At 41.0% G+C, this 23,975-nt stretch overlaps 2 protein-coding genes across 8 annotated transcripts in view; both read left to right on the forward strand.

Annotated features, from left to right (window-relative positions):
- The window catches only part of ARHGEF7 (Rho guanine nucleotide exchange factor 7), a 112,157-nt gene extending 102,499 nt beyond the window's left edge, over positions 1–9,658 (forward strand). For 6 of the 7 annotated variants that reach the window (XM_020794310.3, XM_020794311.3, XM_078391433.1 and 3 more), the window contains 2 exons: positions 187–241; positions 7,607–9,658. In XM_020794310.3, the coding sequence (XP_020649969.1) occupies positions 187–241; positions 7,607–7,729 (178 nt within the window). In that variant the 3' untranslated portion in view covers positions 7,730–9,658. The remainder of the gene's footprint in view (positions 1–186; positions 242–7,606) is intronic. The other variant, XM_078391431.1, reaches the window with a different exon arrangement.
- Positions 9,659–12,738: 3,080 nt separating this feature from the next.
- TEX29 (testis expressed 29) lies at positions 12,739–23,588 on the forward strand. The gene is made up of 4 exons (XM_078390273.1): positions 12,739–15,643; positions 19,221–19,331; positions 21,559–21,628; positions 23,429–23,588. The coding sequence occupies exons 1-4, from the start codon at positions 15,394–15,396 to the stop codon at positions 23,586–23,588; spliced, it is 591 nt and encodes a 196-aa protein (XP_078246399.1). The 5' UTR covers positions 12,739–15,393.
- Positions 23,589–23,975: the final 387 nt, after the last annotated feature.

Below are 23,975 nucleotides of genomic sequence, written 5' to 3' on the forward strand. Positions count from 1 at the left end.
GAAAAGATTGGGAAGTGGGTGGGAGGTGGGAAGACAGGGAAGATGTTTGCTGTTTTGTTCCCTTCCTTTGTTCATCCTGAATTATATGGCTTCTGATTTGAAACCATGTATATTGATAATTCTTGATGTTATTTTTTTAAGTCTTTACAATTTTTGAAAGTATTTTATCTTAATTTTCTGTTTTAGAAGTCTTGTTGACACAGTATATGCATTAAAGGATGAAGTACAAGAATTAAGACAGGTTGGTAAAAGATAACGTAACATGCTTTATCAATGCAGATGGCAGGATGGATAGTACGTAGTGGGGTGCAACTGGTCTACCTTTTGGAGGGATTTTGGAGGGATTGTGCTGGAGAACTAGCAAAAGAAAATCTGTAGGCCCCAGTGACCAATGAATTACAGTATATAGCATACCATCAGTGCTGGACTGGCGTGGGAGCCGTCTTCTTTTCATGCTTCTTGCACCATACACTGTAATGGCAAGTGTATAGAAAAGCAGCAGATGTTGTAGCATGTTCCTACCAGTTCCTTTAGATCAGACACTTAGGTGACTGTATGGGCCATCCATCTACATGACTTTGCTGTCCTGCTACCGCTATCAACATTATTCATTTTGAGTCAGCATTACTGGGTGTAGCTCTTTGTTTCCTCACTGCTGTTTTTCTCTCTGGTGCCATGAAGGTACTCACGATCTGTATGCTTTGTTCTTCTGTGCTTTGAGTCAAGTTCATACCACAAAGCTGGAAAATCGTAATTGCTAACAGCAGCAGCAACACATCAACAACAACAATCCTGTGTAAATCAAGGTGGCCAACATGGCCTGTGGGATGTAGGCAAAACCTTGGGGCCCAAATGCATCTCCTGCCTATTTGGGGTTCCACAGCATTCCCACACCCCCTAATTTTTAAATAATTTTTTTAAAAAGAAAAACAGTTTGGTTCAGCTAGTCCAGTTCTGCCCTCTGCGGGCTTGTGGGGCAGTCGGGCAATGTTTTGAGGAGCCATCCAGCACCCGGGGGGGGCACTGTGCCAGTTATTACATCTTTTAGTAAAAATTGCCACTAGAGGATGTAGGGAACTTTTTCCAATAAGAACACCCAATTTGTATAAGGAAAAAAAATAATGGGTTGGGGTTTTCAGAGTACATCCAGTTCTCCAAGGTCCAGGGGGAGGCAAGGGTGGCCTTTGGATGTTGTCCATTGAGATAGGAAAAAAAACTATGTGTGAAGACAGACAGACCAATGAGGGATCTGTACAATTACTCTCTGCAGCCCCATGGCAGCTATGAATCTCTTCTGATTTTTGATAACGGTTGCATTGTTTACGCAAATATATTCTTCATTTCTTATATCCTAAACATTACATGGGAAAATAAAGCCAAGTGCAAGCAGCAGCAGTGTAGATGAAAGTTAAAGAAACTCACATCCAGAATTGTAGGCAGAACACTAGACTTATATCATGCTGTCTTAGTCTGTGCTAGGATATCAGGCAAAACCAAAAAGAAAAAAAAGATAAAGAAAATGTTGTAGCACTTGAAAGACTAACCACAACATTTAATCTGAGCTTTTGTGGACAAGTCCGCTTCCTAAGACATGAGAGCTCACATTAAAATATAGCAGTTAGTCTTTAAGGTGCCACAATATTTTCATTGTCCTATTTTTAATTTTTCTTTTTTCTTTGCCTAACATACTAGCTTTTTGCAGAATTTTGGTCTCATGATTTTAGTTTATAAACCAAATATTAATGTCTTTTAGTCATAGACTAAAAGAAATAAAAGTGACTATTCAGCTTTAGAACTGTTTGATGTTTGTGGTTGTCATTGGAAGTCAGCAAAAGTATGCTCATAAATGGCTTATATTTTGCCTTTATTGTACTACCTCCTTACGTCCTCATAGTAGCATTTGACTTTCCTACAGTGAATTGGAGCTATTTTGCATACGGTGATGTTTGTACATAGGCATTAATTGTAATCCAATGGTAAACTGGTGCTCTGCTGTTTGTGAACCATAAGAGAATATATATTTCAGTTGCTAAAGCGGCAATGAATGCATGTTCAGTTTGAGAAACGACAGTGTCTTAGATGTGACATAAACCACAGTATAAAAAAGATTCAGCTTCTAAAGGTGGAGAACAACTTACCAGACATGTGCTTCATACATCCATATGTGAACCAGAATACAGTTGTCCTTTTAAATTTATACTGTATACATGAAAAATAAAGGAAAAACATTAAATAAGGAAATATAAAATGGAAAACGTTTTGCAAAATATATGTATATTAGGAGATGGATACAGGAGTATCAAAGAAGAACTGCAAACCCGTAGAAAGATGGTGGAACAAACATAATGCTAGAAAAAAAGAGAACATAAGAAAAGCAACAATTGCCATGGTTATCGTTTCCTATTTAGTTTAAATTAACATTGTTCAGCACTGTTCCGTAATTGTTTAGAAAGTATTATTATTATTATTATTTCAGTTTATAGTGCTAAGCACTCCCTGGATGATTTATTACTTAATTATGCAAGGCAACACATTGCCCCCACCCCAAGCAAGCTGAGTACTCCTTTTCCCAGCCTCAGAAAGACAGAAGGTTGAGACAACCTTGAGCCGGTTACCTGATCCCATCAGGATCAAACTCAGATGATGAACAGGGGCTTGACTGCAGTACTGCAATTTAACCACTGCATGATGGGGCTTACATACTGTGAAGTAGTATGAATGGGAAGTTGTATTTGAACATATATACATATGCTCTTTTTTCTCTTGATTTAAATTGCCACGATTGAAGCTAAGGCACTCTGACAGTTTCATGGGAATTATCATTCAAAAAAGCAAGAGCCTTTCCATGAATTCACTACCCTCAAAGTGCCAAATCCACAGGTTGATGTTCCTTGTTCTTGTATACCATTGCTAAGTCTGGATGTGGGGGAACAGCCTGTCAGATTCCAAGCTTCAGCCATGGAATTGTATTTATGTGACAACCAGATAATTCTAGATATAATTCCTTTTGTGGATACATAAACCATTGAATACTGTCATAATTTCAGTGGTAATATATGAGCAATGATAGGTAACTACGTGGATACTCAGTGTGTTATATGGATAGAGTAATAGACTAGAACTTGGATTTGATTCCCTGGCTCTGCCATGGAAACTCACTGGGGGAGTGGAACTGATAAAACCACTCCTTAAACATGTCACGTTGAACCCAGTTAGGGTCACTATAAGTCAGTTCTGACGTGATAGCACATAAGAGTATGAGGTACCAGGTAAATATATCTTATCAAAGGCGGGAGAAGGCAGGGGCCTTTGATAAATTATATTTGCTTACCATTATTCACATATCTAAGATGCCCACAGTGTTGCTTCTGACAAGTTATTTCTCTCTTATGCACATGGATTCTGTGCTTGTATGAAGCCTCATTTAGTAATTCTTTAATTTGGAACTAAGCTTTTCTGAGAATGATTATGGCAGCAATGTTTTGTTCTACTGAAAGAGGCCAGCGATCTGGACTCAGCATTACTCCTGGAAGGCTAAGCAGCCACTTGTGGCGAGGAGTGCCTCTGCTTCCACTGGCGTGCTAGCTGACCACCTTCTCAGGCAAAGTAGATTTGGCTACAGGGAACCATGTCTTGATTAGTAATGCACTCTACATGAAACTGGCCTTGAAAATTGGAGTTAACAGCTTGCACGAAATGTGGCAGACAGACTGTTGTACGTATGGTATGTGCTTTATCACATAGCTCCTGAACCAACTGCACTGGTTCCCAGTGTGCTCCCCAGTTAAACTCAAAATACTAGTTTTGATCTTGTTGTTTTTATGTGCTATCAAGCCTCACCCAATTTATGGTGACCACATGAATGAGCCATCTCCTAAATGCCCTGTCCTCAACTGCCCTGCTCATCTCCTGAAAACTCAAGTCTGTGGCTCCCTTTAGGGAATCAATCCATCTCATATTTGGTCTTCCTCTTTTTCTGCTGCCTTCTGCCTCTCCCAGCATTATTATAATACAAAATGTTGTATTCTCATGGTGTGCCCAAAGTAGGACAGCCTCAGTTTCAACATTTTAGCCTCCAGGGATAGTTCAGGCTTGATTTGATCTAGGATTCACTTGTTTCTCCTTCTGGCAGTCCAGAGTATTCACAAAGTTCTCCTCGAGCGCCACATTTCAAGTGAATCAATTTTTTTTCTGTCAGGTTTCTTTACTTTCCAGCATTCACACTCATACGTGGTGATCAGAAAAGCAAGAGTGTGGATGGTCTTCGTCTTTATCTCCAGTGGCACATCCTTGCACCTAAATATCTTTTTTTAGTTTGTTCATTGTTGCCCTTCCTAGTCCCAGTGTTCTTCTGATTTCTTGGCTGCAGTCTCCATTGGAATTAATGGTTGAACCAAGGTGTTCAAAGTTTCTGACCACTTCAATTTCTTCATTGCCAAAGTTGTGTATTTTCTTTATAGTTATGATTTTGGTCTTCTTGGTGTTTAACTGCAGTCTTGCTTTGGCACTTTCTTATTTCACTTTCACTAAAAGTCATTTCAAGTCATTGCTGCTTTCTGCCAGTAAGATAATGTTATCTTCATATCTGAAATTATTGATGTTTCTTCCACCAGTTTTCACTCCTCCTTCATCTAAATCTAGTCTGGCTTTCCATATGATATGTTCTTTGTTCCGAGTGAACAGACAAGGAGACAAAATGCATCCTTGTTTGACCCCTTAGCTTATAGGAAACCATTCTGCTTCTCCGTATTCTGTCCTAACAGTAGCTTCTTGTCCACAGTATAGGCTACACATCAGGATGTGCTGAGGCATATCCATTTCTTTCAGAACTACCCATAATTTCCCAGGATCTGTACAGTAAAAGGCTTTGCTGAGTGTATAAAGCATAGATTGATCTTCTGAAACTCCTTGGTACTGTCCAGTAGCCAGCGAATATTTCAGTTTGATCTCAGCTGTCCTTTTTCAAAATCCATCTTGAATATCAGGCATTTCTTACTCCATGTAAGGTAAAAGCCTTTGTTTTGACACCATGAGCTTAACTTTGCTTGTATGGGAAATTAAAGCAATATTATAGTAACTGCACTCCTTGGCATCTCCTTTCTTGGTAATTGGAATATATGTTGAATGTTGCCAGTTTGTGGATCATTATTTTGTTTTTCATATTTGTTGGCATATTCTTGTTAGGATTTTGATAGATTTAGCCTCTGTGGGTTGAAAGAATTCTGTCAGTATTCCATGTACTCCTGGTGATTTATTTATTTCCAGTGATTTCAGATTAGCTTTCTCTTCAATTTCTGTAATTGCAGACTCTTCATCATAGGATTCCTCTTCAAAGGAGTCTGTCATCATTTTGTCTCTTCTGTATAGGTCTTCAGTATATTGTTTTCATCTTCTCTTTGTTTTCTTCTGGTCAGATAGTGTGTTTCCTCTTGGTCATTCAGCATTCCTAACCTAGGTTTGAATTTCCATTTCCCAGTTTTGATTTCCAAAACTCTAAATAGCTTGAGGTTGGGGTATCTGAAGGACCACCACCTCCCCATACAACTTCACACAGAATTTGTAATTATCAATCTGTTGTAGTGTTTTGGAGGCTGGGTTGGCTAGTATGGTGGAGCTCTCTCCAAAGGGAAGTCAAGGGCACTTGTCTCTTGGCTTTCCAGTAGGAGATCATAAGTCCCCCCCCACCTCCTTTCAGTACACCTCTCACGTCTTGGTTTCTTGAAGTGAGGTAGTCAATTAGAACTCAAAAAGATCTTCATAGGCTTGAGCAAGAGGCTGAAAACAACAGGATGAAATTTGACAGGTACAAGTGCAAAGTTCTACACCTAAGAAAAACCCAAATTCATAGTTACAAGGGAAACTTGGTTCAGTATTACTATGTGTGAGAAGGATCTTGAAATTGTGGATCAAAAGCTGAGTATGAGCCAACAGTGCAGTGTGGCTGCAAAAAAAGTAAATGTGATTTTAGAATGCATTAACAGAAGTAGTCTCCAAATCTTGTGAGGTACTAGTTCCCCTCTATTCAGCACTGGTTAGGCCTCTTCTAGAGTACTGTGTTCAGTTTTGAGGCCTAACCACCACACTTTGAGAAGGATGTCAAAAAACTGGAGCAAGCTCAGAGGAAGGCAACAAGGGTGAAGGCAACAAGAGCTACAAACCAAGCCCTATGAGGAAAGACTGAAAGAACCAGCCCTGGTTAGTCTTGAGAAAAGAAGACTAAGATAGCACTTTTCAAATACAGTGGTGCCTCGCTTAACGAGCGCACCGTTTAATGACGAATCCGCATAGTGACGCGTTTTTTACAATCGCTTTTGCAATCGCATTGCGATGTTTAAATAGGGTAAACATCGCATTGCGATGATCGGTAAGTGTTTCACTTACCGATGTTTGCATTGCAATGTTTTAGAACAGCTGATCGGCGGTTCCAAAATGGCTGCCGGATCAAGAAAATGGCTGCCCACAGCGTTTTCGCGCCGATTCCTCACTTACCAAGGCGGTGAAAATGGCAGCCCTATGGAGGATTCCTGCTTAGCGGTGAGTTTATCCCCCATAGGAACGCATTAAACGGAGTTCCTATGGGGTTTTTTGCCCCGTATAGCGACGTTTCCGGATAGCGACGATTTATCCGGAACGGATTATTGTCGCTATGCGGGGCACCACTGTACTTGAAATATAGCCATTCATACAGAAGGAGGGGCAGGATCTGTTGTGCAGGATATGTAATAATGGGCTCAAGCTATAGGAAGCCAGATTTAGGCTGAATATTGGGAAAAACAACTGTTAAAGCAGTATGACAATGGAACCAGTTACCTTTTGGGGTGGTATGCGCTCCCAATGCTGGAAGCATTCAAGATAAAATTGAACAACCATCAGTCAGATCTGATTTGATTTGGAATCTTGCATTGAGAAGGGGGTTGGACGTGATGGCCTTCTAGGCACCTTCCAACTCAATTGTTCTAATACAGTATTCCATTTTATGACCTCACTGAAAGAGTGGAAACTACTTCCTTTGAGAGTGTCTAGTGTACTAGGAGTAGGAGGGCAAACTCTTACCTCCAAATCATTCCAAAAGAAATTCTGTGCAAGCTCAGAACCCATATGTGTGAATGCAAAGATGGCAATTTAAAAAAGGACTGCAGTTTCAGATATGCAACCTCTTCTTAACTCTTCTCCCATCTCTGACCTGTTTCTATTGTAGTAGTTGTTCTGGGTATTTGGACCATGTAGAATTTTAGGCCTTCTTTACTTTGAATGGGTTTATTTAATGATATGCTGTTTGAACTTATTTATATGGGTTTTCTGGTTTGATATGTTTTCTGGCCAATAGGTATATATTTCTGCATTACTGTAAGAACTGTTGTTGTAGAATGACTAACTATCCAGTAAATTCAGTCAGTTAGGTTTTTGTTATTTCACTTTGATTAGTCATTTTGACCGTTTCCCCCCTCTGTTCAGGCTACAAAAAGGGGGTAAAGGTTTACAACAGACTTGCACTGAACAAGCTCTTGTACAGGGCCCGCTTTATAAAAGCAGACATCTTGATGGGCAGCAACATTTTAGCCATTCAGAACAACTTAACATATTATGTTTGTCTTTTGTTTGCCAGGATAACAAAAAGATGAAGAAATCGCTGGAAGAAGAACAGAGAGCTCGCAAGGAGCTTGAAAAGCTTGTTCGGAAAGTTCTAAAGAGTATGAATGATCCTTCTTGGGATGAAACCAATTTATAACAAATTTACCATTTTTTCCTTTCTTTCTTTCTATTGAAAGACCAGTTGTCAAATCAAGCTGGGAAGTCTTCTGACATTTAGTCAGTATTTCATAAAGAGCACTACAAAGCAGGACTTAACTGGATCTAATGATTTTCTTTCTTTCTTTCTTACAATGTATAGTAATATTCAGTCTGTTCACTGAAGCTGTCTGTTCTTAAATGTAGATAGCATGGACCCGTGAACTTGAGTAGACCTAACTTGTTTGCATTTAAATTACCTCATCTTGCAGCAAGTGCAACAGCTGGCTGAGAAGTCCCTTGTGTTTCCCCTTACACAACACACCCTTGTAAATACCTGTAATTTTGAATGCATATGTGATCAGTGTATCAGGGCTGATAATAGTGTTATACTTTCTTCTTGTAATGGTTGCAGCTAAGCAGCAAACTTGGTGGTGGCTGATGCTCTCCTAAAATTTATTGAAAACTGTGTGCTGTTCCAAGAGGAATTGTTTCGAATTGTTCCAAATACAAGAGACCTCAGTTGCAAAAATGTTTTTTTTTATTTTCCAGCATATTTTCCAGTATTTACCAGTCTGTTTTAATAATCTAATTAAATTTATTTATGTCTGTTTAAACCTTCAGACACAATCTTAATGGGCTTTTTGAAAAACACCAAACTGTCTAAGGAGTAATTGTCAGTTGGCACCATTTCATATTAAAGCTCATATCTTAAGGTCCAAGACTTGTTTCTTTGAGCATGCCGATACTCAGAATAGCCAATTAAAGGTGGATGTGCTTGCTCTTTTTTAGTGCTTAGTTATTAGATGATTTGTGTACTACATTTTTAAACTATTGTGCATATACTTTAGCATACAACTGACTAGTATTTTAATGGATCACTCAGACACTATTGTCAAAACAAAAGAGTGAATCAAGGATGCATGGGTTTGTTGGGGGCATTGAATAAAATATATTATTTATTTTTAAATAACCAGTTTTTTTTCCAGCAAGGTTTAGTTAACATATGCATGGAGAACATTTGAATGGGAAACTCATCTCTGTGGCCTGACATTTGATTTTTCACTATTGTGCAAAAAAGCACCCCTTTCCCCAAGATCAAGTAAAATAATAATCCATTTGCCTTCCTTAGAGTTTTACAATATCTTTTTTTAAAGAAAAAAATAGTGTTTGGGGACAATATCACACACACACCTCCGTTATTCTTAGTCATTATGATTAAGCTTCGGTTATGTTGGAAAGCACGGAGATCCTATGATGAAGAATGGCACTGAAACGTTTGTATGGATCATCTGAAACTCAGTAATGTCCAGTTTGAGCAATGTGTATGTAAATATATTTTAAATTACTATCGTAGTCGTGTAAAATGTCTTGAGCTGAAGGTTGCTCATCATTTCCAAAGGTAAAAGAGTTGTCACATTTCCAATTTTATTGCTAAGTTTGGATGTGATCCTACAGCAGACCAACACATCATGAGAGACAGAATATTGATGCTAAAAAAAGCATCCCCATTTGGAGTGTTTTCCTTCTCTATTACATGGTAAAATTGTCACAATCATCTTGACAGCATTGCATGGGTTACTCACCTCCCACCTTCCTGCTCTGGAGTAGGAAAGCAACTGGTGATCTACAGCAGAACATGGAGGTCCACTTATTGCAGGCTACAAGGGGAGAGACTCCAACCCAGAATTGCCATGTAGAGGAGCAGGCCCATTATTCCTGTGCCCTGTAATTTTACCCCTAAAAGGTGACACATGTTTGAGATAATTTTATGTTGTGTAACTGACTAATTGATGAAGCAGGCATGAAACATGTTTCATCCCTACTCATGAAACAATAAGGCTCAGCTATTTATTGTTTCTTGCTGGCAGCAACCAGAAATGGGCAGCTATATTTCCGTTGAAAATAAATGGTTATTGTCGCAATAAAAGAGCTGATGTGGCTCCTTATTTTGTGAGATGGCTTTGTAAATTCTTTGTTTTAGAACTGGGCTCAGATTCACAAAGATATATGCCTATTTAAATGTTGCATAAAATAAGTTGTGCTGGTCTGTAAAAAGAAATCCTTTATTAGGTCTAACCCAATATACACAAAGTTGCAGTCAAGCATTACAAATTGCAAGACCGTTTGTTAATTATTGCTCTTCATTTCTAATACCACAGTCCCATGAAAAGCCGTGCAGTCCAGTTATACATCTATGATGCCATGTTAATAAGCAGAAGGGAAAGAGAAAAGGCCTGCTCCCTTTCCTGAGAAGTTCATACTATACATTTTTGATTGTTCACACATGCACCCTCATCAAGTAGTCAGGGCTGGTAGTGGGAGGAAGCAAGTGGCCAAACATTCTGTCCCCCTCAACCACTCCAGATTTTTCTCTGGCAGGCAAGAATCATTCTGCAGTCTTTGGATAGACTTAAAAGCATTAATTTCTCCCATGCATCAAGGAGTTTCATTTCTCTATCTGTGCTGTGGAGGATGGCATCTGGCCATTGTCTAGGTAGTATTTAGAGAGAGGAGGGGGAGGTATATGTTTTAAAAAATTGGTGTAAGAACAGGTGCCCCTTTCTCCTGGTGATTACAAACATCAGGATTGAAAGCTAGAGGGAGGCAGGGGAGAAGGAATGGGTCAGGAAGGCAACCTTTTGGTTCGTTTCAGCTCTCTCCTGCTGGCTCAGTGCTGGGACAGGAACCCAACCCCCCCTTTTTTCTGCCCCAAATTGAACGACCACAACTGTGCAGCATGACCTGAAACCTATTCCTTCCAATTGGACATATTCATACCAGAATCAGTGATTAATAAAATAAGTGATGTTTCTTCTTCGTGGACTCTGTGAATTCACACTAATGAGTTAAATTGCGCCTGCGCAGAAACTTTGAAATATTCCAGAGCTTATTATATAAGTAAAGAAACATTTCCATACACTGCCTATGCTCCACCAGCCCTGAAGTACCTCAGTTCCTTTTTAATGCCACCTCAATAGGAATACTTTTCGTGTTCGCTAGAGCTTAAATTCTATTATCCCTTAGTTGACAATCGGATCGTTTCTGTTTCTGCTTGATTATCTGGACTCCTTGACACTGACCACTTTGGTTATTGAAAATTTCCTGCTGATTTGGTGTTTCGGTTGTTCTCTTGACTCGGACTGTTTTGACTTCGATTTTCTTGCTGGTTTTGGTCGGTTGGATATCCCCCTTTTGAAATTGGACTGCTTACGAATTGATTTTGTCTTATTAATCGATTTGGCTATGTATGTTTGGAGTGTCTACTTGTGTATGATCGTTGGACTGCTTAATGTTCCGAATAATTCTTCAGTGGTTCTTTTCAATTTTCCCGCCAATTTTTATGGTTTGTTCGGGACCTTACAATTGCTGTGTATCGTGCTCCAGAAATATCCCACTTACTGACAGGCACAATCTCTGATTCTTGCAAAGAGTGCAAGAAGTTAACTAAAACTGCTCTGAAGCACCGAATTCAGCAGCTTTGTTCTTATCTTTACGAGCAATCGTTAGCTCCCTCTGTTCTGCCGGCAATTGAGTCTGTCACCCATCTGTCTTCTTCGACTCCGTGCCCTGAGAGCGTCACTTCTCCAGCCTCTCTGGCTTCATCCTCTAAGAAGGCTTCTTCAGATGTATTGAAATCTAAGAAGTCTTTGGCAGCAGAGTCCAAACTGAGTGTTATGACCCAGTCTAAAGGTCTTAAGAAGAAGAGAGATGCAGAGAAAGCAGAAAAAGTCTAAACACCCTCAGGCTCCAGCTGTTTTACTTTCACCGGCCCTGGACAAATCTTCGAGAGACATGAATCAAGTGCGGTGTTGGGCACCGCCGAGATCGACTCTCGTAAGGATCAGGAGGTTTTGCTATCATTTCCGAGTCTATCTCCGACCTCTGGCCACGAAGCGGCTGAGATGTCTTCCAGCCCATTCAAGCCCTATTTCAACCGGGTGGGCTACTGTTGTGGAGCTTTCCAACTCTAAGGTCTCGCTGTCTCAATCACGCCAGAAGAAGCTCCAGAAACGTAAGCATGTTTCGCCCGATTGTTGCCCCTCCCAACACCGAGAGGTCTTGGCACGTTTGCACTCTTCTCGATGTTGCACTCAAGCGAAACACCATGAACCTATTTATGTTGAAGTGGACCGTCATTGAGGTTGGTGCAGACACTGGGAGGACTATTTTGACTCCGAATATGACTCAGGGCTTCAGGTGGTGATGGACAACATGACCACCGTTTATTAAATAAACAAACAGGGCGGCACACATTCATTGCCCCTCCTATATCTGGCTGTACATCTCTGGGAGTGGTGCTACGCTCACCACATATTTACGATTGCCATACATGTGGCTACAGAAGACAATGAAGTGGCGGATCACCTGAGTCAGTTGTCTGTGCAGATGCACGAATGGGAACTGGATGATTCTATGTTCCGCGAGTTATGCAATATGTGGGGCACATCTCAGATCGATGTATTTGCCAACCATCACAACACGGAATGCCCCCGTTTCTGCTCTCGAGCAGGAAGAGGCAAGGGCTCAATGGGGGACACCTTCATGGTCAGGCAGGACAGGATGTTCCTTCACCTTTCCCCCCTATCATGTTGATACATAGGACAATCCTTCGTGTCCTTTGGTTCAAAGCCAATGCCATTCTAGTGGTGGCATGGTGGCCACGTGAGGCGTGGTTCACTACTCTCAGGGGCATGGCTTCGGACTACTGGAGGTTAATTCCACAACCAGCACTACTCACTCAGGAAGCAGGAGAGATTCGTCATCCAGACATCGAATCCCTGCATCTTACAGCGTGGAGGATTCTCCTGCAATAAAGGAAGTACTTGATCGGGCTAGGAAGCTGTCTACTGTCCTATTATACTCTTACAAATGGGCGTCCTTTGTAAAGTTTGCGCAATCCAGGAATTTGGCCATGGTTCCAGTCGCTTTAGAGACCCTGTTGCCTTTTCTACTTCACCTATTTGATCTAGGCCTGCCACACTCTATGCTTAAGGTGTACCTGTCAGCCATTGTCTCCCACCAGCCTCTAGGCTTAGATGTTGCACATCTTTTTTCTCATCCCACGGTCAAAACATTTTTATGAGGACTGTCCAGTATCTGTCCTCCAGTCAGGGCCCTAGTCCCTCAGTGGTCTCTTCAGACTGTACGGAAGGCCCTTACAAGGCGTCCCTTCGAGCCCATGGCTTCTGCTTTATTCAAGTTTCTCTCTTTGAAGACTGTTCTTGGTTGCCATTACTTTGGCGCGAAGAGCCAGCGATTTGGCTGCATTGCAGAATAACCCACCTTATCTAAATTTTTACCCTGACAGGGCTATCTTATTCTCTGATGTTTTCTTCCTCCCTAAGATAGTTTCTAGTTTTCATATTAATCAGCCTTTGATTCTTTCCACATTATTTCCTGACCCAACTTCCGATGTTCAGCACATGCTCCACTCCCTTGATGTTCATCGTGCTTTAGCTTTCTATGTGTCTAGGATTAAGACTTTTTGTGCCTCTCCTAAATTGTTTTTATGCTTTTATGGATGCAAGATTGGCCACCCAGTCTCCTCTCAGACTATATCCCGATGGATTGTCTCAACTATCCAGCTATCATATCAGCTATCTGGCAAGACTCCTCCTGTTCTCTTGAGGGCTCATTCCACCAGAGCTATGGCTATCTCTACCACCTGATACCATAGACTTGCCATCTCTGACATCTGTAGATTGGCTACCTGGTCCACTCCATTGATCTTTGCTTCTCACTACAGACTCAGTGTCAGGGCCAAGGAGGCGAACTTTGGAAGGGCTGTTTTGACATCAGTTCTCCTGTGACAGCCCTTCTTCTGGTAAGTGAGCTTGCTAGTCACCCATTAATGTGGATTCATGCTTCTGAATTGTGGTGCTGGAGGAGACTCTTGAGTCCCCTGGACTGCAAGGAGATCAGACCTATCCATTCTAAAGGAAATCAAGCCTGAGTGCTCACTGGAAGGACAGATCCTGAAGCTGAGGCTCCAATACTTTGGCCATCTCATGAGAAGAGAAGACTCCCTGGAAAAGACGCTGACGTTAGGAAAGGGGACGACAGAGGATGAGATGGTTGGACAGTGTCATCGAAGCTACCAACATGAATTTGACCTAACTCCAGGAAGCAGTGCTCTGGTCCATGGGGTCACAAAGAGTTGGAAAATAGATAAATCAGTAGATAAATCACAGGCTGCTAATCACTTATATTTGAATCAAATTAGTTATGACTTCTAAACTTTTTAAACTCTCTGTTCCATTCACCATTCTTACAGATCTCTAACTCGCTCTTAGTTCACTTTTAAGTTTCACACAGTCTCTCTCTACCGGAATCTCCCTCAGACTCCATACACCAGCCTTTATATCTAGCTCCCTCCCTCCTTGGCTCCGCCTTCCGTCCACTCATAGGCTCCATCTTCACTGGTCTACTGTGACAGGTGAGGGCAGGGCTGTTCGCTACAATGACTAAAAGCTGAGGAGAGTACAAAACGAGTGGAGGGGAAAGTAGGGATCAAATTGTTCCTGCAAGGCTTTGATCCCTGCTTTCCCCTCCACTTGCTAATCCTTAGCAAAAGGAAAGCAGGGATCAAAGCGCTACAGGATCACTTTGATCCCTGCTTTCCCCTCTGCTTGCTAAGTCCCATGGGGCTTAACAAAAGGAGGGGGAAAGAAAGCAGTCCTGTGGCTGTATAAGGGGGAAAGGGATCAAAACAATCATGCAGTTGCAGGATTGCATTGACCCCTTTCTCCTTTTGCTAAGCCCCACGGGGCTCAGCATGAAGGGAGAAAGCAGGGATCAAAGCGATCCTGCAGCTGTTTGATCCCTTTCCCCCTACACTTGCTAAGCCCCACTTAGATTTCTTAATTTTGGGTTAGAAAAGTGGGCAGCGTCTTATACACAGAAAAATACAGTCTATAATAAACTCTGGAATATTCCGAAGTTTTCTGCGCAGGTGCAGTTTAACCCATTAGTGTGAATTCACAGAGTACCACTCGAAGAACCAGAGTTACAGGTAAGTAACCTTTCTTTTTCCCTAGCTTCAGAAGGGACTCCACTAGATGCCCTTAAGAGACATAAGCTTTTTCCATACCCTGCCACCAGGGTATGAGTGTGCAGCTTCATCCATATTGTGTAAGCTAGCTCATCCTTCCCAGTGCTGCATGGTGATGGGCACCATCGAGCACTCTTCACTTCTCTCCAACTCTACCAAGTTCCTGGAAAGCTCCAAGAGGCTCACAGTAAGCTTTGCTTGGGCAGTGTCATGGTATGGTCCCCTGAGAACCAAAGTCTGTAGACCAAACCTCGGAGAGTTCTTCAGGAGCATTGGGGAGTGGCAATTCCTCACATTCTCTTTCCCTTGCTTTTTTGCTTTTGTGTATGTCTCCTCTCAGATCTTAGTTCCCTTGACAACCAGTTTAATGACAACATACAAACCCCACTGTGATGTCATATGTTACAGCATACTTAGTGGTTCACCATGGTGGTAAGGAAAGGACTAGGAAGAGTTAGCAGATAAGATACCTCAACTGGAAGCCACAAGAAAAAAACCCCTAACCAAGTGTCTGCAGCCACTTGCTAAATTTATGGGGCACAGCACTTAATTTTTGTGACAGTTATTTGTGAAAGCATATTCAAATCAAAGTTATTGGCTACGATGAGATTATGGCTACCTGGTCACTTACAATCACAATGAGGACTCTATTCAGATCCTTCCAGACAAACCCACTAACAAAGGATTTGGAAGAATTTGACCACAATCTGAAATTTCTTTTGCTGATGTGCTGCTTAACATTGTGGTCGCCAGTTGCATGTGTGAGCATGTCACTTAAACTGGATGGAGCAATACAGTCTCCACACATGGCTCATCAGTTGGAAAAAAGAAGTACTAATTTTCTCCGATATGGATTTGCAGGTAAGAAGGAGGCAGAGTACTCTAGGCATTGTGAGCTATCATGTAAATTAGAATTGTGAGTTGGGAAGATTTATTAATAGTAAAACTATCCCCAATCCAACTATTATGCTAATATTGCTGGTGACAAGTTCATGATCAACTTTGCTGAGTAGTATTTTCCCTGTATGCATACTAAATAAACCCAACTATGGGAAATCCTGTTATGTGCTCTGTTTTCTTGTGTCCCATATGCAAATTTTAAATTTTCATGTCTGCGGTTTTTGGTCATTAAAAATACCTTTGTTTCAGCACTTATTTGGATCATTCGGAAAGGCACTGTGCCTTCTTAAAATATTTTAAATGGGTCAGAACTAAGAGCCAAGCTGCATGTGTCATCCCCCCCCCCGCTGCCGCATGTTGTTCTGGTTTTGCATCTCTGCTTCCTGATTTTTTTTTTTTTAAAAAGCAGTTCTTAATGTGAAGATCCAGCCCAAATTGGGACTTTAGGTCATCCATTCTCAGTGGGGCTGTATGCCCCCCTGTGAGGCCCTGGCACATTTTGAACAGAACCCAGACTGAAAAAAACGTGAGAAGGGAAGTTCATCTTCATTTCTTTGTGTTGTATCCTTTTGGGGGGGGGGGGGCTAAAACCTGAGAACGGTTCCTAAAAGGGCTGTAGCCAAAAGAGAAAGAAAGAAAGAGGTTGAGAATGTCAGTGCTAGAGTGCAGAGCAGGATGTTCTTTTTTTAAAAAATAATAATACTGTATCCTGTAGTTCTGATCTGGATTGTATCCCCACTGCACAGATATCTTCAATTTGCATTTCCAAAAAAAGAGAGGATCTGCTAGGAAACATGGTTTCAGAATCACAGGATTTATGTATGAAAACAACTGAATGACTGTATGCAGACTTTCGACTAGACATGCATTAGTATCTCCATGCATTTTCATAAACCCAATATATATGAAAATAAGGTTCATCTGATTTCCAAAAATTGAACTCAGGTCAGTTAGGACAATGTATAATTAAATCATGAGAACCCTGTGTCAAATCTGAGCCAGCATACTTCCTGCCCAAATGCGTATGCTCCACTCCTTTGCTGTTTGTTGTGCTTTAGGACTAAGACTTTTTGTGCCTCTCCTAAATTGTTTTTATGCTTTTATGGATGCAAGATGGGCCAACTGGTCTCCTCTCGGATTATGGATATAGTCCATCCACTTAGTCCATTCCAATGCTCACACAAAGGCGGTTTTAGATGTCCACAGGGTCAGACCATTGGTCCATTTCTTGCAGTACAGTATTGTCTGTTCTAGACTTGTTCAACCTGGCCTGTGGCTATGCCCACTGGAAATAATGAGAGCTGCAATCCCAACACATCTGGTACATGCCAGGTTTGGGAACAGTGGCCTCCTCTGAGAGCCATTCTCTTTCACAGTCTTGTACTTCGCGATCTGTTTAACTTACAGGCATTGTCATTTTTTATCTTCTACTGGAGTGACAACTTTGCATTGGTAAAAACTTCACCTGGGTTCTAACAAGAAAATAAAATAAAGATAAAATGAGTAGCATTTTGTGAAATATTGTTTTAGACACTTGTGCATCTGATCTCTGATTGCTCTAATCACATCTAATGTCCACAATATCTAAAATAACAACTTTGGTAATTGGAGAACCTAGGTTAACTCAACTAGAAAAACAGGTGAACATTAGTCCTAATTTCATTTCCTAAGTCGTTTTAAATAGGTTGTCAAAACCTTCTGATTAAATGGTAATAATTTTATTACATAGCAGAATAATTTGGAGTAATCTTTCATATTAAGATGACACTTGCACTTTTTGGCCAAGTTTTACAGATGTTAGAAACTGCTGGAGAGCTCCCTCTGGTGGTAACTAGGATAATACATCTGTAATGAATGAGGCTAAGCTTGTTGAATGAACTGATGGAAGAACCTGGTCATTCCTTACATGGCCTGTGTGTCTACAAAGATCAAAAGGATTTTTGATAAACACCACATAACTGTGCACTTCAAACCCACAAACACACTAAGGCAGAAACCCATCCACCCAAAAGACCGAACACTAAAACACAACAGGAGCAATATAGATGCGGTCCAAGGCAAAGAGAAGTGTTCGGAGCTTTACATTGGGGAAACCTGGCAGTCACAAAACAGGAGAATTGCCCAGCACAGGAGGGGCAAAGTCTCAGGACCACAGTCAGCAGTGTTCCTTCATTTGAAAGACAAAGGGCACTCATTTGATGACCAAAATCATTTTGGACTGAGAAGATAGGTGGTTTGAGAGATCTCTGTAATCTTAATTATAAATTCCATGAGTACGGTAAAGGTAAATGTTCCCCTTGACATTTAGTCTAGTCATGTCCAACTCTAGGGTGTGGTGCTCATCCCCATTTCCAAGCCATAGAGCCAGCGTTTGTCCAAAGGTAGTTTCTGTGGTCACATGGCCAGCACGACTAGACATGGAATGCCGTTACCTTCCCACATGGTGGTATCTATTTACCTACTGGCATTTTTACATGCTTTCAAACTGCTATGTTGGCAGGAGCTGGGACAAGCGACGGGAGCTCCGTTGCATGGATTGATTTTACGACTGCTGGTCTTCTGATCTTACAGCACAGAGGCTTCTGCAGTTTAACCCGCAGTGCAACCACAGCCCTTACATGAGTAAACCTTATGCCAATAACATTTAGTAATGTTAAAGATTTATGCAGGAACCTTGATTATGTTTGGTTAGGATGAAGAAACAAGAATATAGGCACACATGTGTAATCTATAAAACTGACCACATTTGCATAGCTTGCAGGTACAAGGATACTGAGAACACAGAAAACATAGTATGTCTGATCAAAGACTATCTAGTTCAGCATTTTGTTCTCAGAGGCTGATGAGATACTCATCAAAAACAATAAGGCAAATACCAACTACTGTTACCAAGAGGCATTTTGCCTCTGGTTCTAGATGTACTTTATAGCCAACATGGTTGATAGCCATTGACCTCTCCTCCATTATCACACAGCATCAGGAATCACTGCTGTTTTTCTGTTGCTGCGCAGTTCTTGATTGAAGAAAATCCCTGAAGAGTCATGAAGACATCAACACAGAATGTTCTTCAGCTCTTAAATAGCCAAAGCTTTAAGAGGAACCCCCAACTTGAGAACTGTTAGCAGGCCAGAAGAGGTAAAGTCATTGCCAGGACTAGTTTCTCTGGCATCACATTGTCCTCCATTCATAGTGGCTCAATTTCCCTTTCTTTTGCCTACTAAGTGATGTTCAGCACAACAGCTACTCAGATGTCTTATGATACTTGCAAGCTATTGCCATTCCTCCTGAGAGCTACATCTTCTGAAATGCTTTTGTTCTGCTGTCCAAAATTAGTTCTGTGGGAATAACGATGCATCCATGTGTACTCAAAGCTCTCAAGATTGCAGAAATGTTGAATGCCACTCATAATGTAAGGTTTCTAATGCTACAGCAAAATTTTGCATCCATTTGACTAGACCAGTTTAAAAGCTAATTCTTTCAATTAATGTTGGGCCTTTTCTGATAATACGCTTTTGGGTATTCTTTCTCTTTCCTAAAGTATGCGAGCTTCCCTTTTATGAAATATGTAATTCAAATGTATCGAGAATTGAGTGCTCAGCGTTAGGATGTTGTTTCCACAAAGAAACATGCTACAAGAAGGCTGTACCACGTAAGTCATTCCTTGATCTCCTCCAAACTCAAGCCTGGTGTATCACTTTTGAGATGACTCTACTCCCTTTGTCACATTCCATCATGTTTCAAGTGGCAATATGTTTTAACCCTCTTAATGCTGGTCATAGAGCATTGGTTTCCTGGGGTCACTGCAAGCTGACTTGGTCATTATTCTACACATATAGAGAAAGTGTGTTGTGATGTCACTGATCCTCTTCTGCAGCAGAGGGCTCAGGCAAGAACTCAGGACACAAATCGTACTGCAGACAGAACAAGGCTAGGGTAGAGTCACTCTTTTTAAAATTTAAGTAATGACTTAAGATGTTCAGTGTAGACCTCAGAGTCCTTGTTCTGTTCCCCAGTTTTACAACTCACTAAGTAACCCTGAGGCAGCTACTGTCTCTCACCTAAGCTATCTTGTCAGAATACTGAGAAGCTGATGAGGAAGGGCTGTATATAGTATGTCTAGGTTCTATTAAGGAAGGGGACAGTAGAAAAAGTAATGTATGAAATACCCAATGTGGTGTAATGGACTAGGACTCTGGAGACCAGGGTTCAAATCTCTGCTTAGCCATGAAAACCCACTGGGGGAGTGGAACTGGTAAAACCACTCCTTAAATATATCACTTCCTTGAAACCTCTGTTAGGGTCACTGTAAGTCGGTTCTGACTTGATGACACATTGCAACAATGAAGCTGGATTTCTCTTGCACAGAACTGTTGGCAATAGAAGGGTGAATGCATGCAACCAGTTGTCACAGGTTGGATGGCCACATGCACCACCCCTGCACCTGCTCCCCTCTCATATCCTGTCCAGACCCCAAATTTTTTTCCCTTTAAAGTCTTTCAAAAACTGGAAAAGCTCCTTCGCACCCTCTAGTGGCCCGCCCACCCTACAAAGTAAGAGAAATGAGTGAAAGTCAATCCACCCACTTTCTTTGAGATGCACATTCCAGAGACAATGCAATCTAGAACGCATATGTGTGTCCATATGTAATGTCTCACAACAAAGTGTAGAATATCACCAGTCTTTGCTTGGCATGTTTCTGTTTAGAGCTTAGAAGAGAAAGAAACCCTCACTCTTCTGATGACATGCTTCTCTTGCACCATATAATGTTAAAGTGTCAATGTTAGAAGCTGGCTGCTAGTGCTGGACTTATGCTGCATAACTCCCCCCCAATACACACACCATAAGAGATGTGTCCATGTATTGTATGTGTGTGGATTGAACTCTAGAGCAGTGGTTGCCAACCTTGGGTCCCCTGATGTTCTTGGACTACAACTCCCAGAAATCCTGGCCATCACAGCTAGTGGTGAAAGCTGCTGGGAGTTTTAGTACAGGAACACCTGGGGACACAAGGTTGGCAACTGCTCTAAAAAGCAGGAAAGGGGGAAAGGCATTTTCTTTCCTTCGCTCTCTCCTGGAATAGGATTATGTACCATAAGGAGGGGATTTTGGTCAACTTGGATGGATGGGTGGGTGAGTGGGTGGGTGGATGCTATTCTCTCTGTCTATCCCTCCCTCCCAGTCCTTACTTAATGCTATACCCAAACATGCCTCAATGCATCTACATCTAACATTTTTCTTACTCTAAGCTAACTGGCACCATCAACATTACATAACTTCTGTAAGGATATCCTTTAGGTATTGTGGAGGAAACATTTAAAAGGAAGATGTGTGTGTATCAAATGGTGAATTACATATCACTGAAAAAAGGGGGAGGAAACACCCTCCCCCAAGAAAACAAGCAACAAGAAGAAAATATTGCTTATGGTAATGTGTATGCAAGCATAGATGCAAGGACAGGAAAATGGTACTATGAGTAGAAATACAGTACATCTCACCATAGTGAGAAGACTCTGTGTACCTGTGTATTTCAGGAAAAAGAGACATCTCCGATTCTTGCACAAATCTTAAATGAAATGCGTGCCTGATAAGAAATGATTAGGAGTGACACATAGTCCCTTCCCTATACAGTAGAAGATTATCTGATTTCATTTGAAGGACCATTTATCCAGAGCAATCAGCAGAACATCTGGGCTTTCCCCAACCTATCTGAAACTATAGCACAAATCAAAAAAACTGTGGCTACTTCAGAAATGAGTGCATGTCATGAACATTGCCTCTTTACTATTCTTTTCTGCCAAAGCTGAATTTTATGATGAAGGCATGTAACAATCTTGTTCTTTAAAAGGTCTGAAGAATGTTGCATTTTTATTTTTTAGAATACATGAAAGCCTTTGTTGGCTTGATATGGCTCCTCTTTGGGATCTTCTGTTTGTTTCTGTTGCAGAGGTAAGTTGATGGTGTAAATAAATTCAGCCACCTCTGTGCAAGCCTTTCACGGATCCTTTTAGGTCATCCAGAAATAACACATAAGAAAACGTTTCTAATGAGATGATTTAGAAAAGGAAATTTTTCAGCCATTGGATTCACCAAAGAAAGCATGTAAGACAAGCTTCATGTACACACAAGAGATTGCAACATGTCCTATCTAAATCCAAACTAGCTCCAGCTAGATCTGTTGTACTGTAATATGCTGTAAAGTTGCTTCTGACTTATAGGGACCTCTATAAGGTCCGGTCCTTAGCAGCCCTACTCAGCTCTTGCAAAGTCAAACCTTTGGCTTTCAGTGTAAAGTCAATTTATCCCATATTTGGTCTTTATGTTTTCCAGATGCCTTTATCTTTCCCCAAGATTATTGTCTTCTCTGATGAATTTTGTCTACTTGTGATGGGTCCAAATTATGATAGCTAGATTAATAATAATTATGTCCCATCAAGTAAATTACAAATTTTGGAGGCCCTTTTCTAGGGTTTTTTAAGGTACAGTAGGAACCTCATATCCATGGAGGATTGGTTCCAAGCCCCTCCCCTGCAGATAGTGGTGAACACTATACTGTACATTGCATGGTAAAATAATTTTTTTTTTTAAAAAAAGTGTTTTCGCTCTGTATTACCAGAACTGGTTATTAGAGGGAGCCAGAGGCCATGCTATGTATTTTTCAACAAAAAGAATACAGTAACCACTTCTGGTAAATACATCCTGAAAATACATATACGTATCTAGGTGGGGGGTGTTTTTGGTGTTTTGGTTTTGTGTGTGTGTGTGTGTGTGTGAAGGCAAGAGGAGAAGGGGACGACAAAGGACGATATGGTTGGACAGTGTCATCAAAGCTACCAACATGAATTTGACAAAACTCCTGGAGGCAGTGGTAGACAGGAGGGCCTGGCATGCTCTAGTCTACGGGGGTCATGAAGAGTCAGACATGACTTAACGACTAAACAACAGGTTTTCTTCCTGAATATTTTCAGAATGCAGATAAGTGAAACCATGGATACTGATCCCGTGGATACAAGGATCCTACTGTATAGACTACTCAGAAGTGGTTTAGTATCACCTTCTTCTTGGAGTGCTCTGGATCTATGCTGCTTGTCCAAAGCTTTCCAGGCTGGCTTTTCTCCTGGGAGGAGAATTGAACTCCCAGAGCCTGACTCCACAGTGAGGTATCTAACTCATAGAGCCATCCATTAAACCTTATGGAATGAATAGGACTTCTTATTCACAAGTTCCACTGATTTCAATATGTCTCTTAAAATTGGTACTAACAGTAGCTTTAGTTCACTATATGGGTATAGGCACTTTTGCATGCTTATGTATAAATGTAAAGATTATAGTATATTCTACTTTGTCTGCCACAGTGGTAGCAAGTTGTAGAATCTTTTCTTTGAGAGGTTCACTCCCACTTGGTTATTTACTTCATTCTTTTCCTTAATTATACATATTTCCTTTTCCCTTTTCCCTGGCTTCTATCCATTCTTTTCTTGAGGTCTTCTTCAAGCATTGTTGCAAGCATGGAGGGAAAATTATTCTCACTAAGGGATGTACAAATTGTCTCTTCTGTCTTGACAAGAAGCAAACTTTCAGTGACCGAAGGATTTCTCAGTGTTTCTCCCCTCAAATGAAACAAAATCACAATAGGCATGTAAAATACCATCTCCTAAGCAAAGCTATTCCTTTGGTTGCTAATTCTTAGAAGATGTCCCATTTGCTGGTCAACTGGAGTCTCCAAGATTCTTCTCCCTCTGTTCCCAGTGTCTCTCTCCACTACAACCTTGATGGTTTTGGGCCAACATCAATGTCAGTATTATCTTTGACTTACAAGCGTTCTTCAGATTCAGGAAAAATCCACAAGGACAAGAAATTGAAGCAAACCTCAAACAAAACGAACAAACAAGCAAAAGATAAATCATAAGCCATAGTAAGCCCTTGCTACCACATGATTTGGTTGCTAATGTTTTAGATCATTTCCTCTTCAGAGGTTTTCAGCCCAGACTGATCCCTGCCAGCTCCAACACTGCAGCTTGTACCTTCTGAAAACCATATTGTTTGGTTTCAGAAGGAGAAATACAGGGAAGTTTGGTTTTGTTTGAACTACTGGGAGGCACTGAGCACAATTTGTACTTGCAGAGCTACCCCAACTGATCGCTATGCTCCTTGAAACTGAGATTATTTTTTATTCTTGTATTGTTCATTCCTCAAAATAGCCTTTGAAGAGAGGGGTTATTTCTTGGGGGAAGGATTTTTGTTATTCCTTTCAAGTTAGTAGAATATGAGGTATAAAAACAAAACAAAACAAACC

The sequence above is a fragment of the Pogona vitticeps genome, chromosome 3 (genome assembly GCF_051106095.1).
Source record: "Pogona vitticeps strain Pit_001003342236 chromosome 3, PviZW2.1, whole genome shotgun sequence".
Classification (NCBI taxonomy): domain Eukaryota; kingdom Metazoa; phylum Chordata; class Lepidosauria; order Squamata; family Agamidae; genus Pogona; species Pogona vitticeps.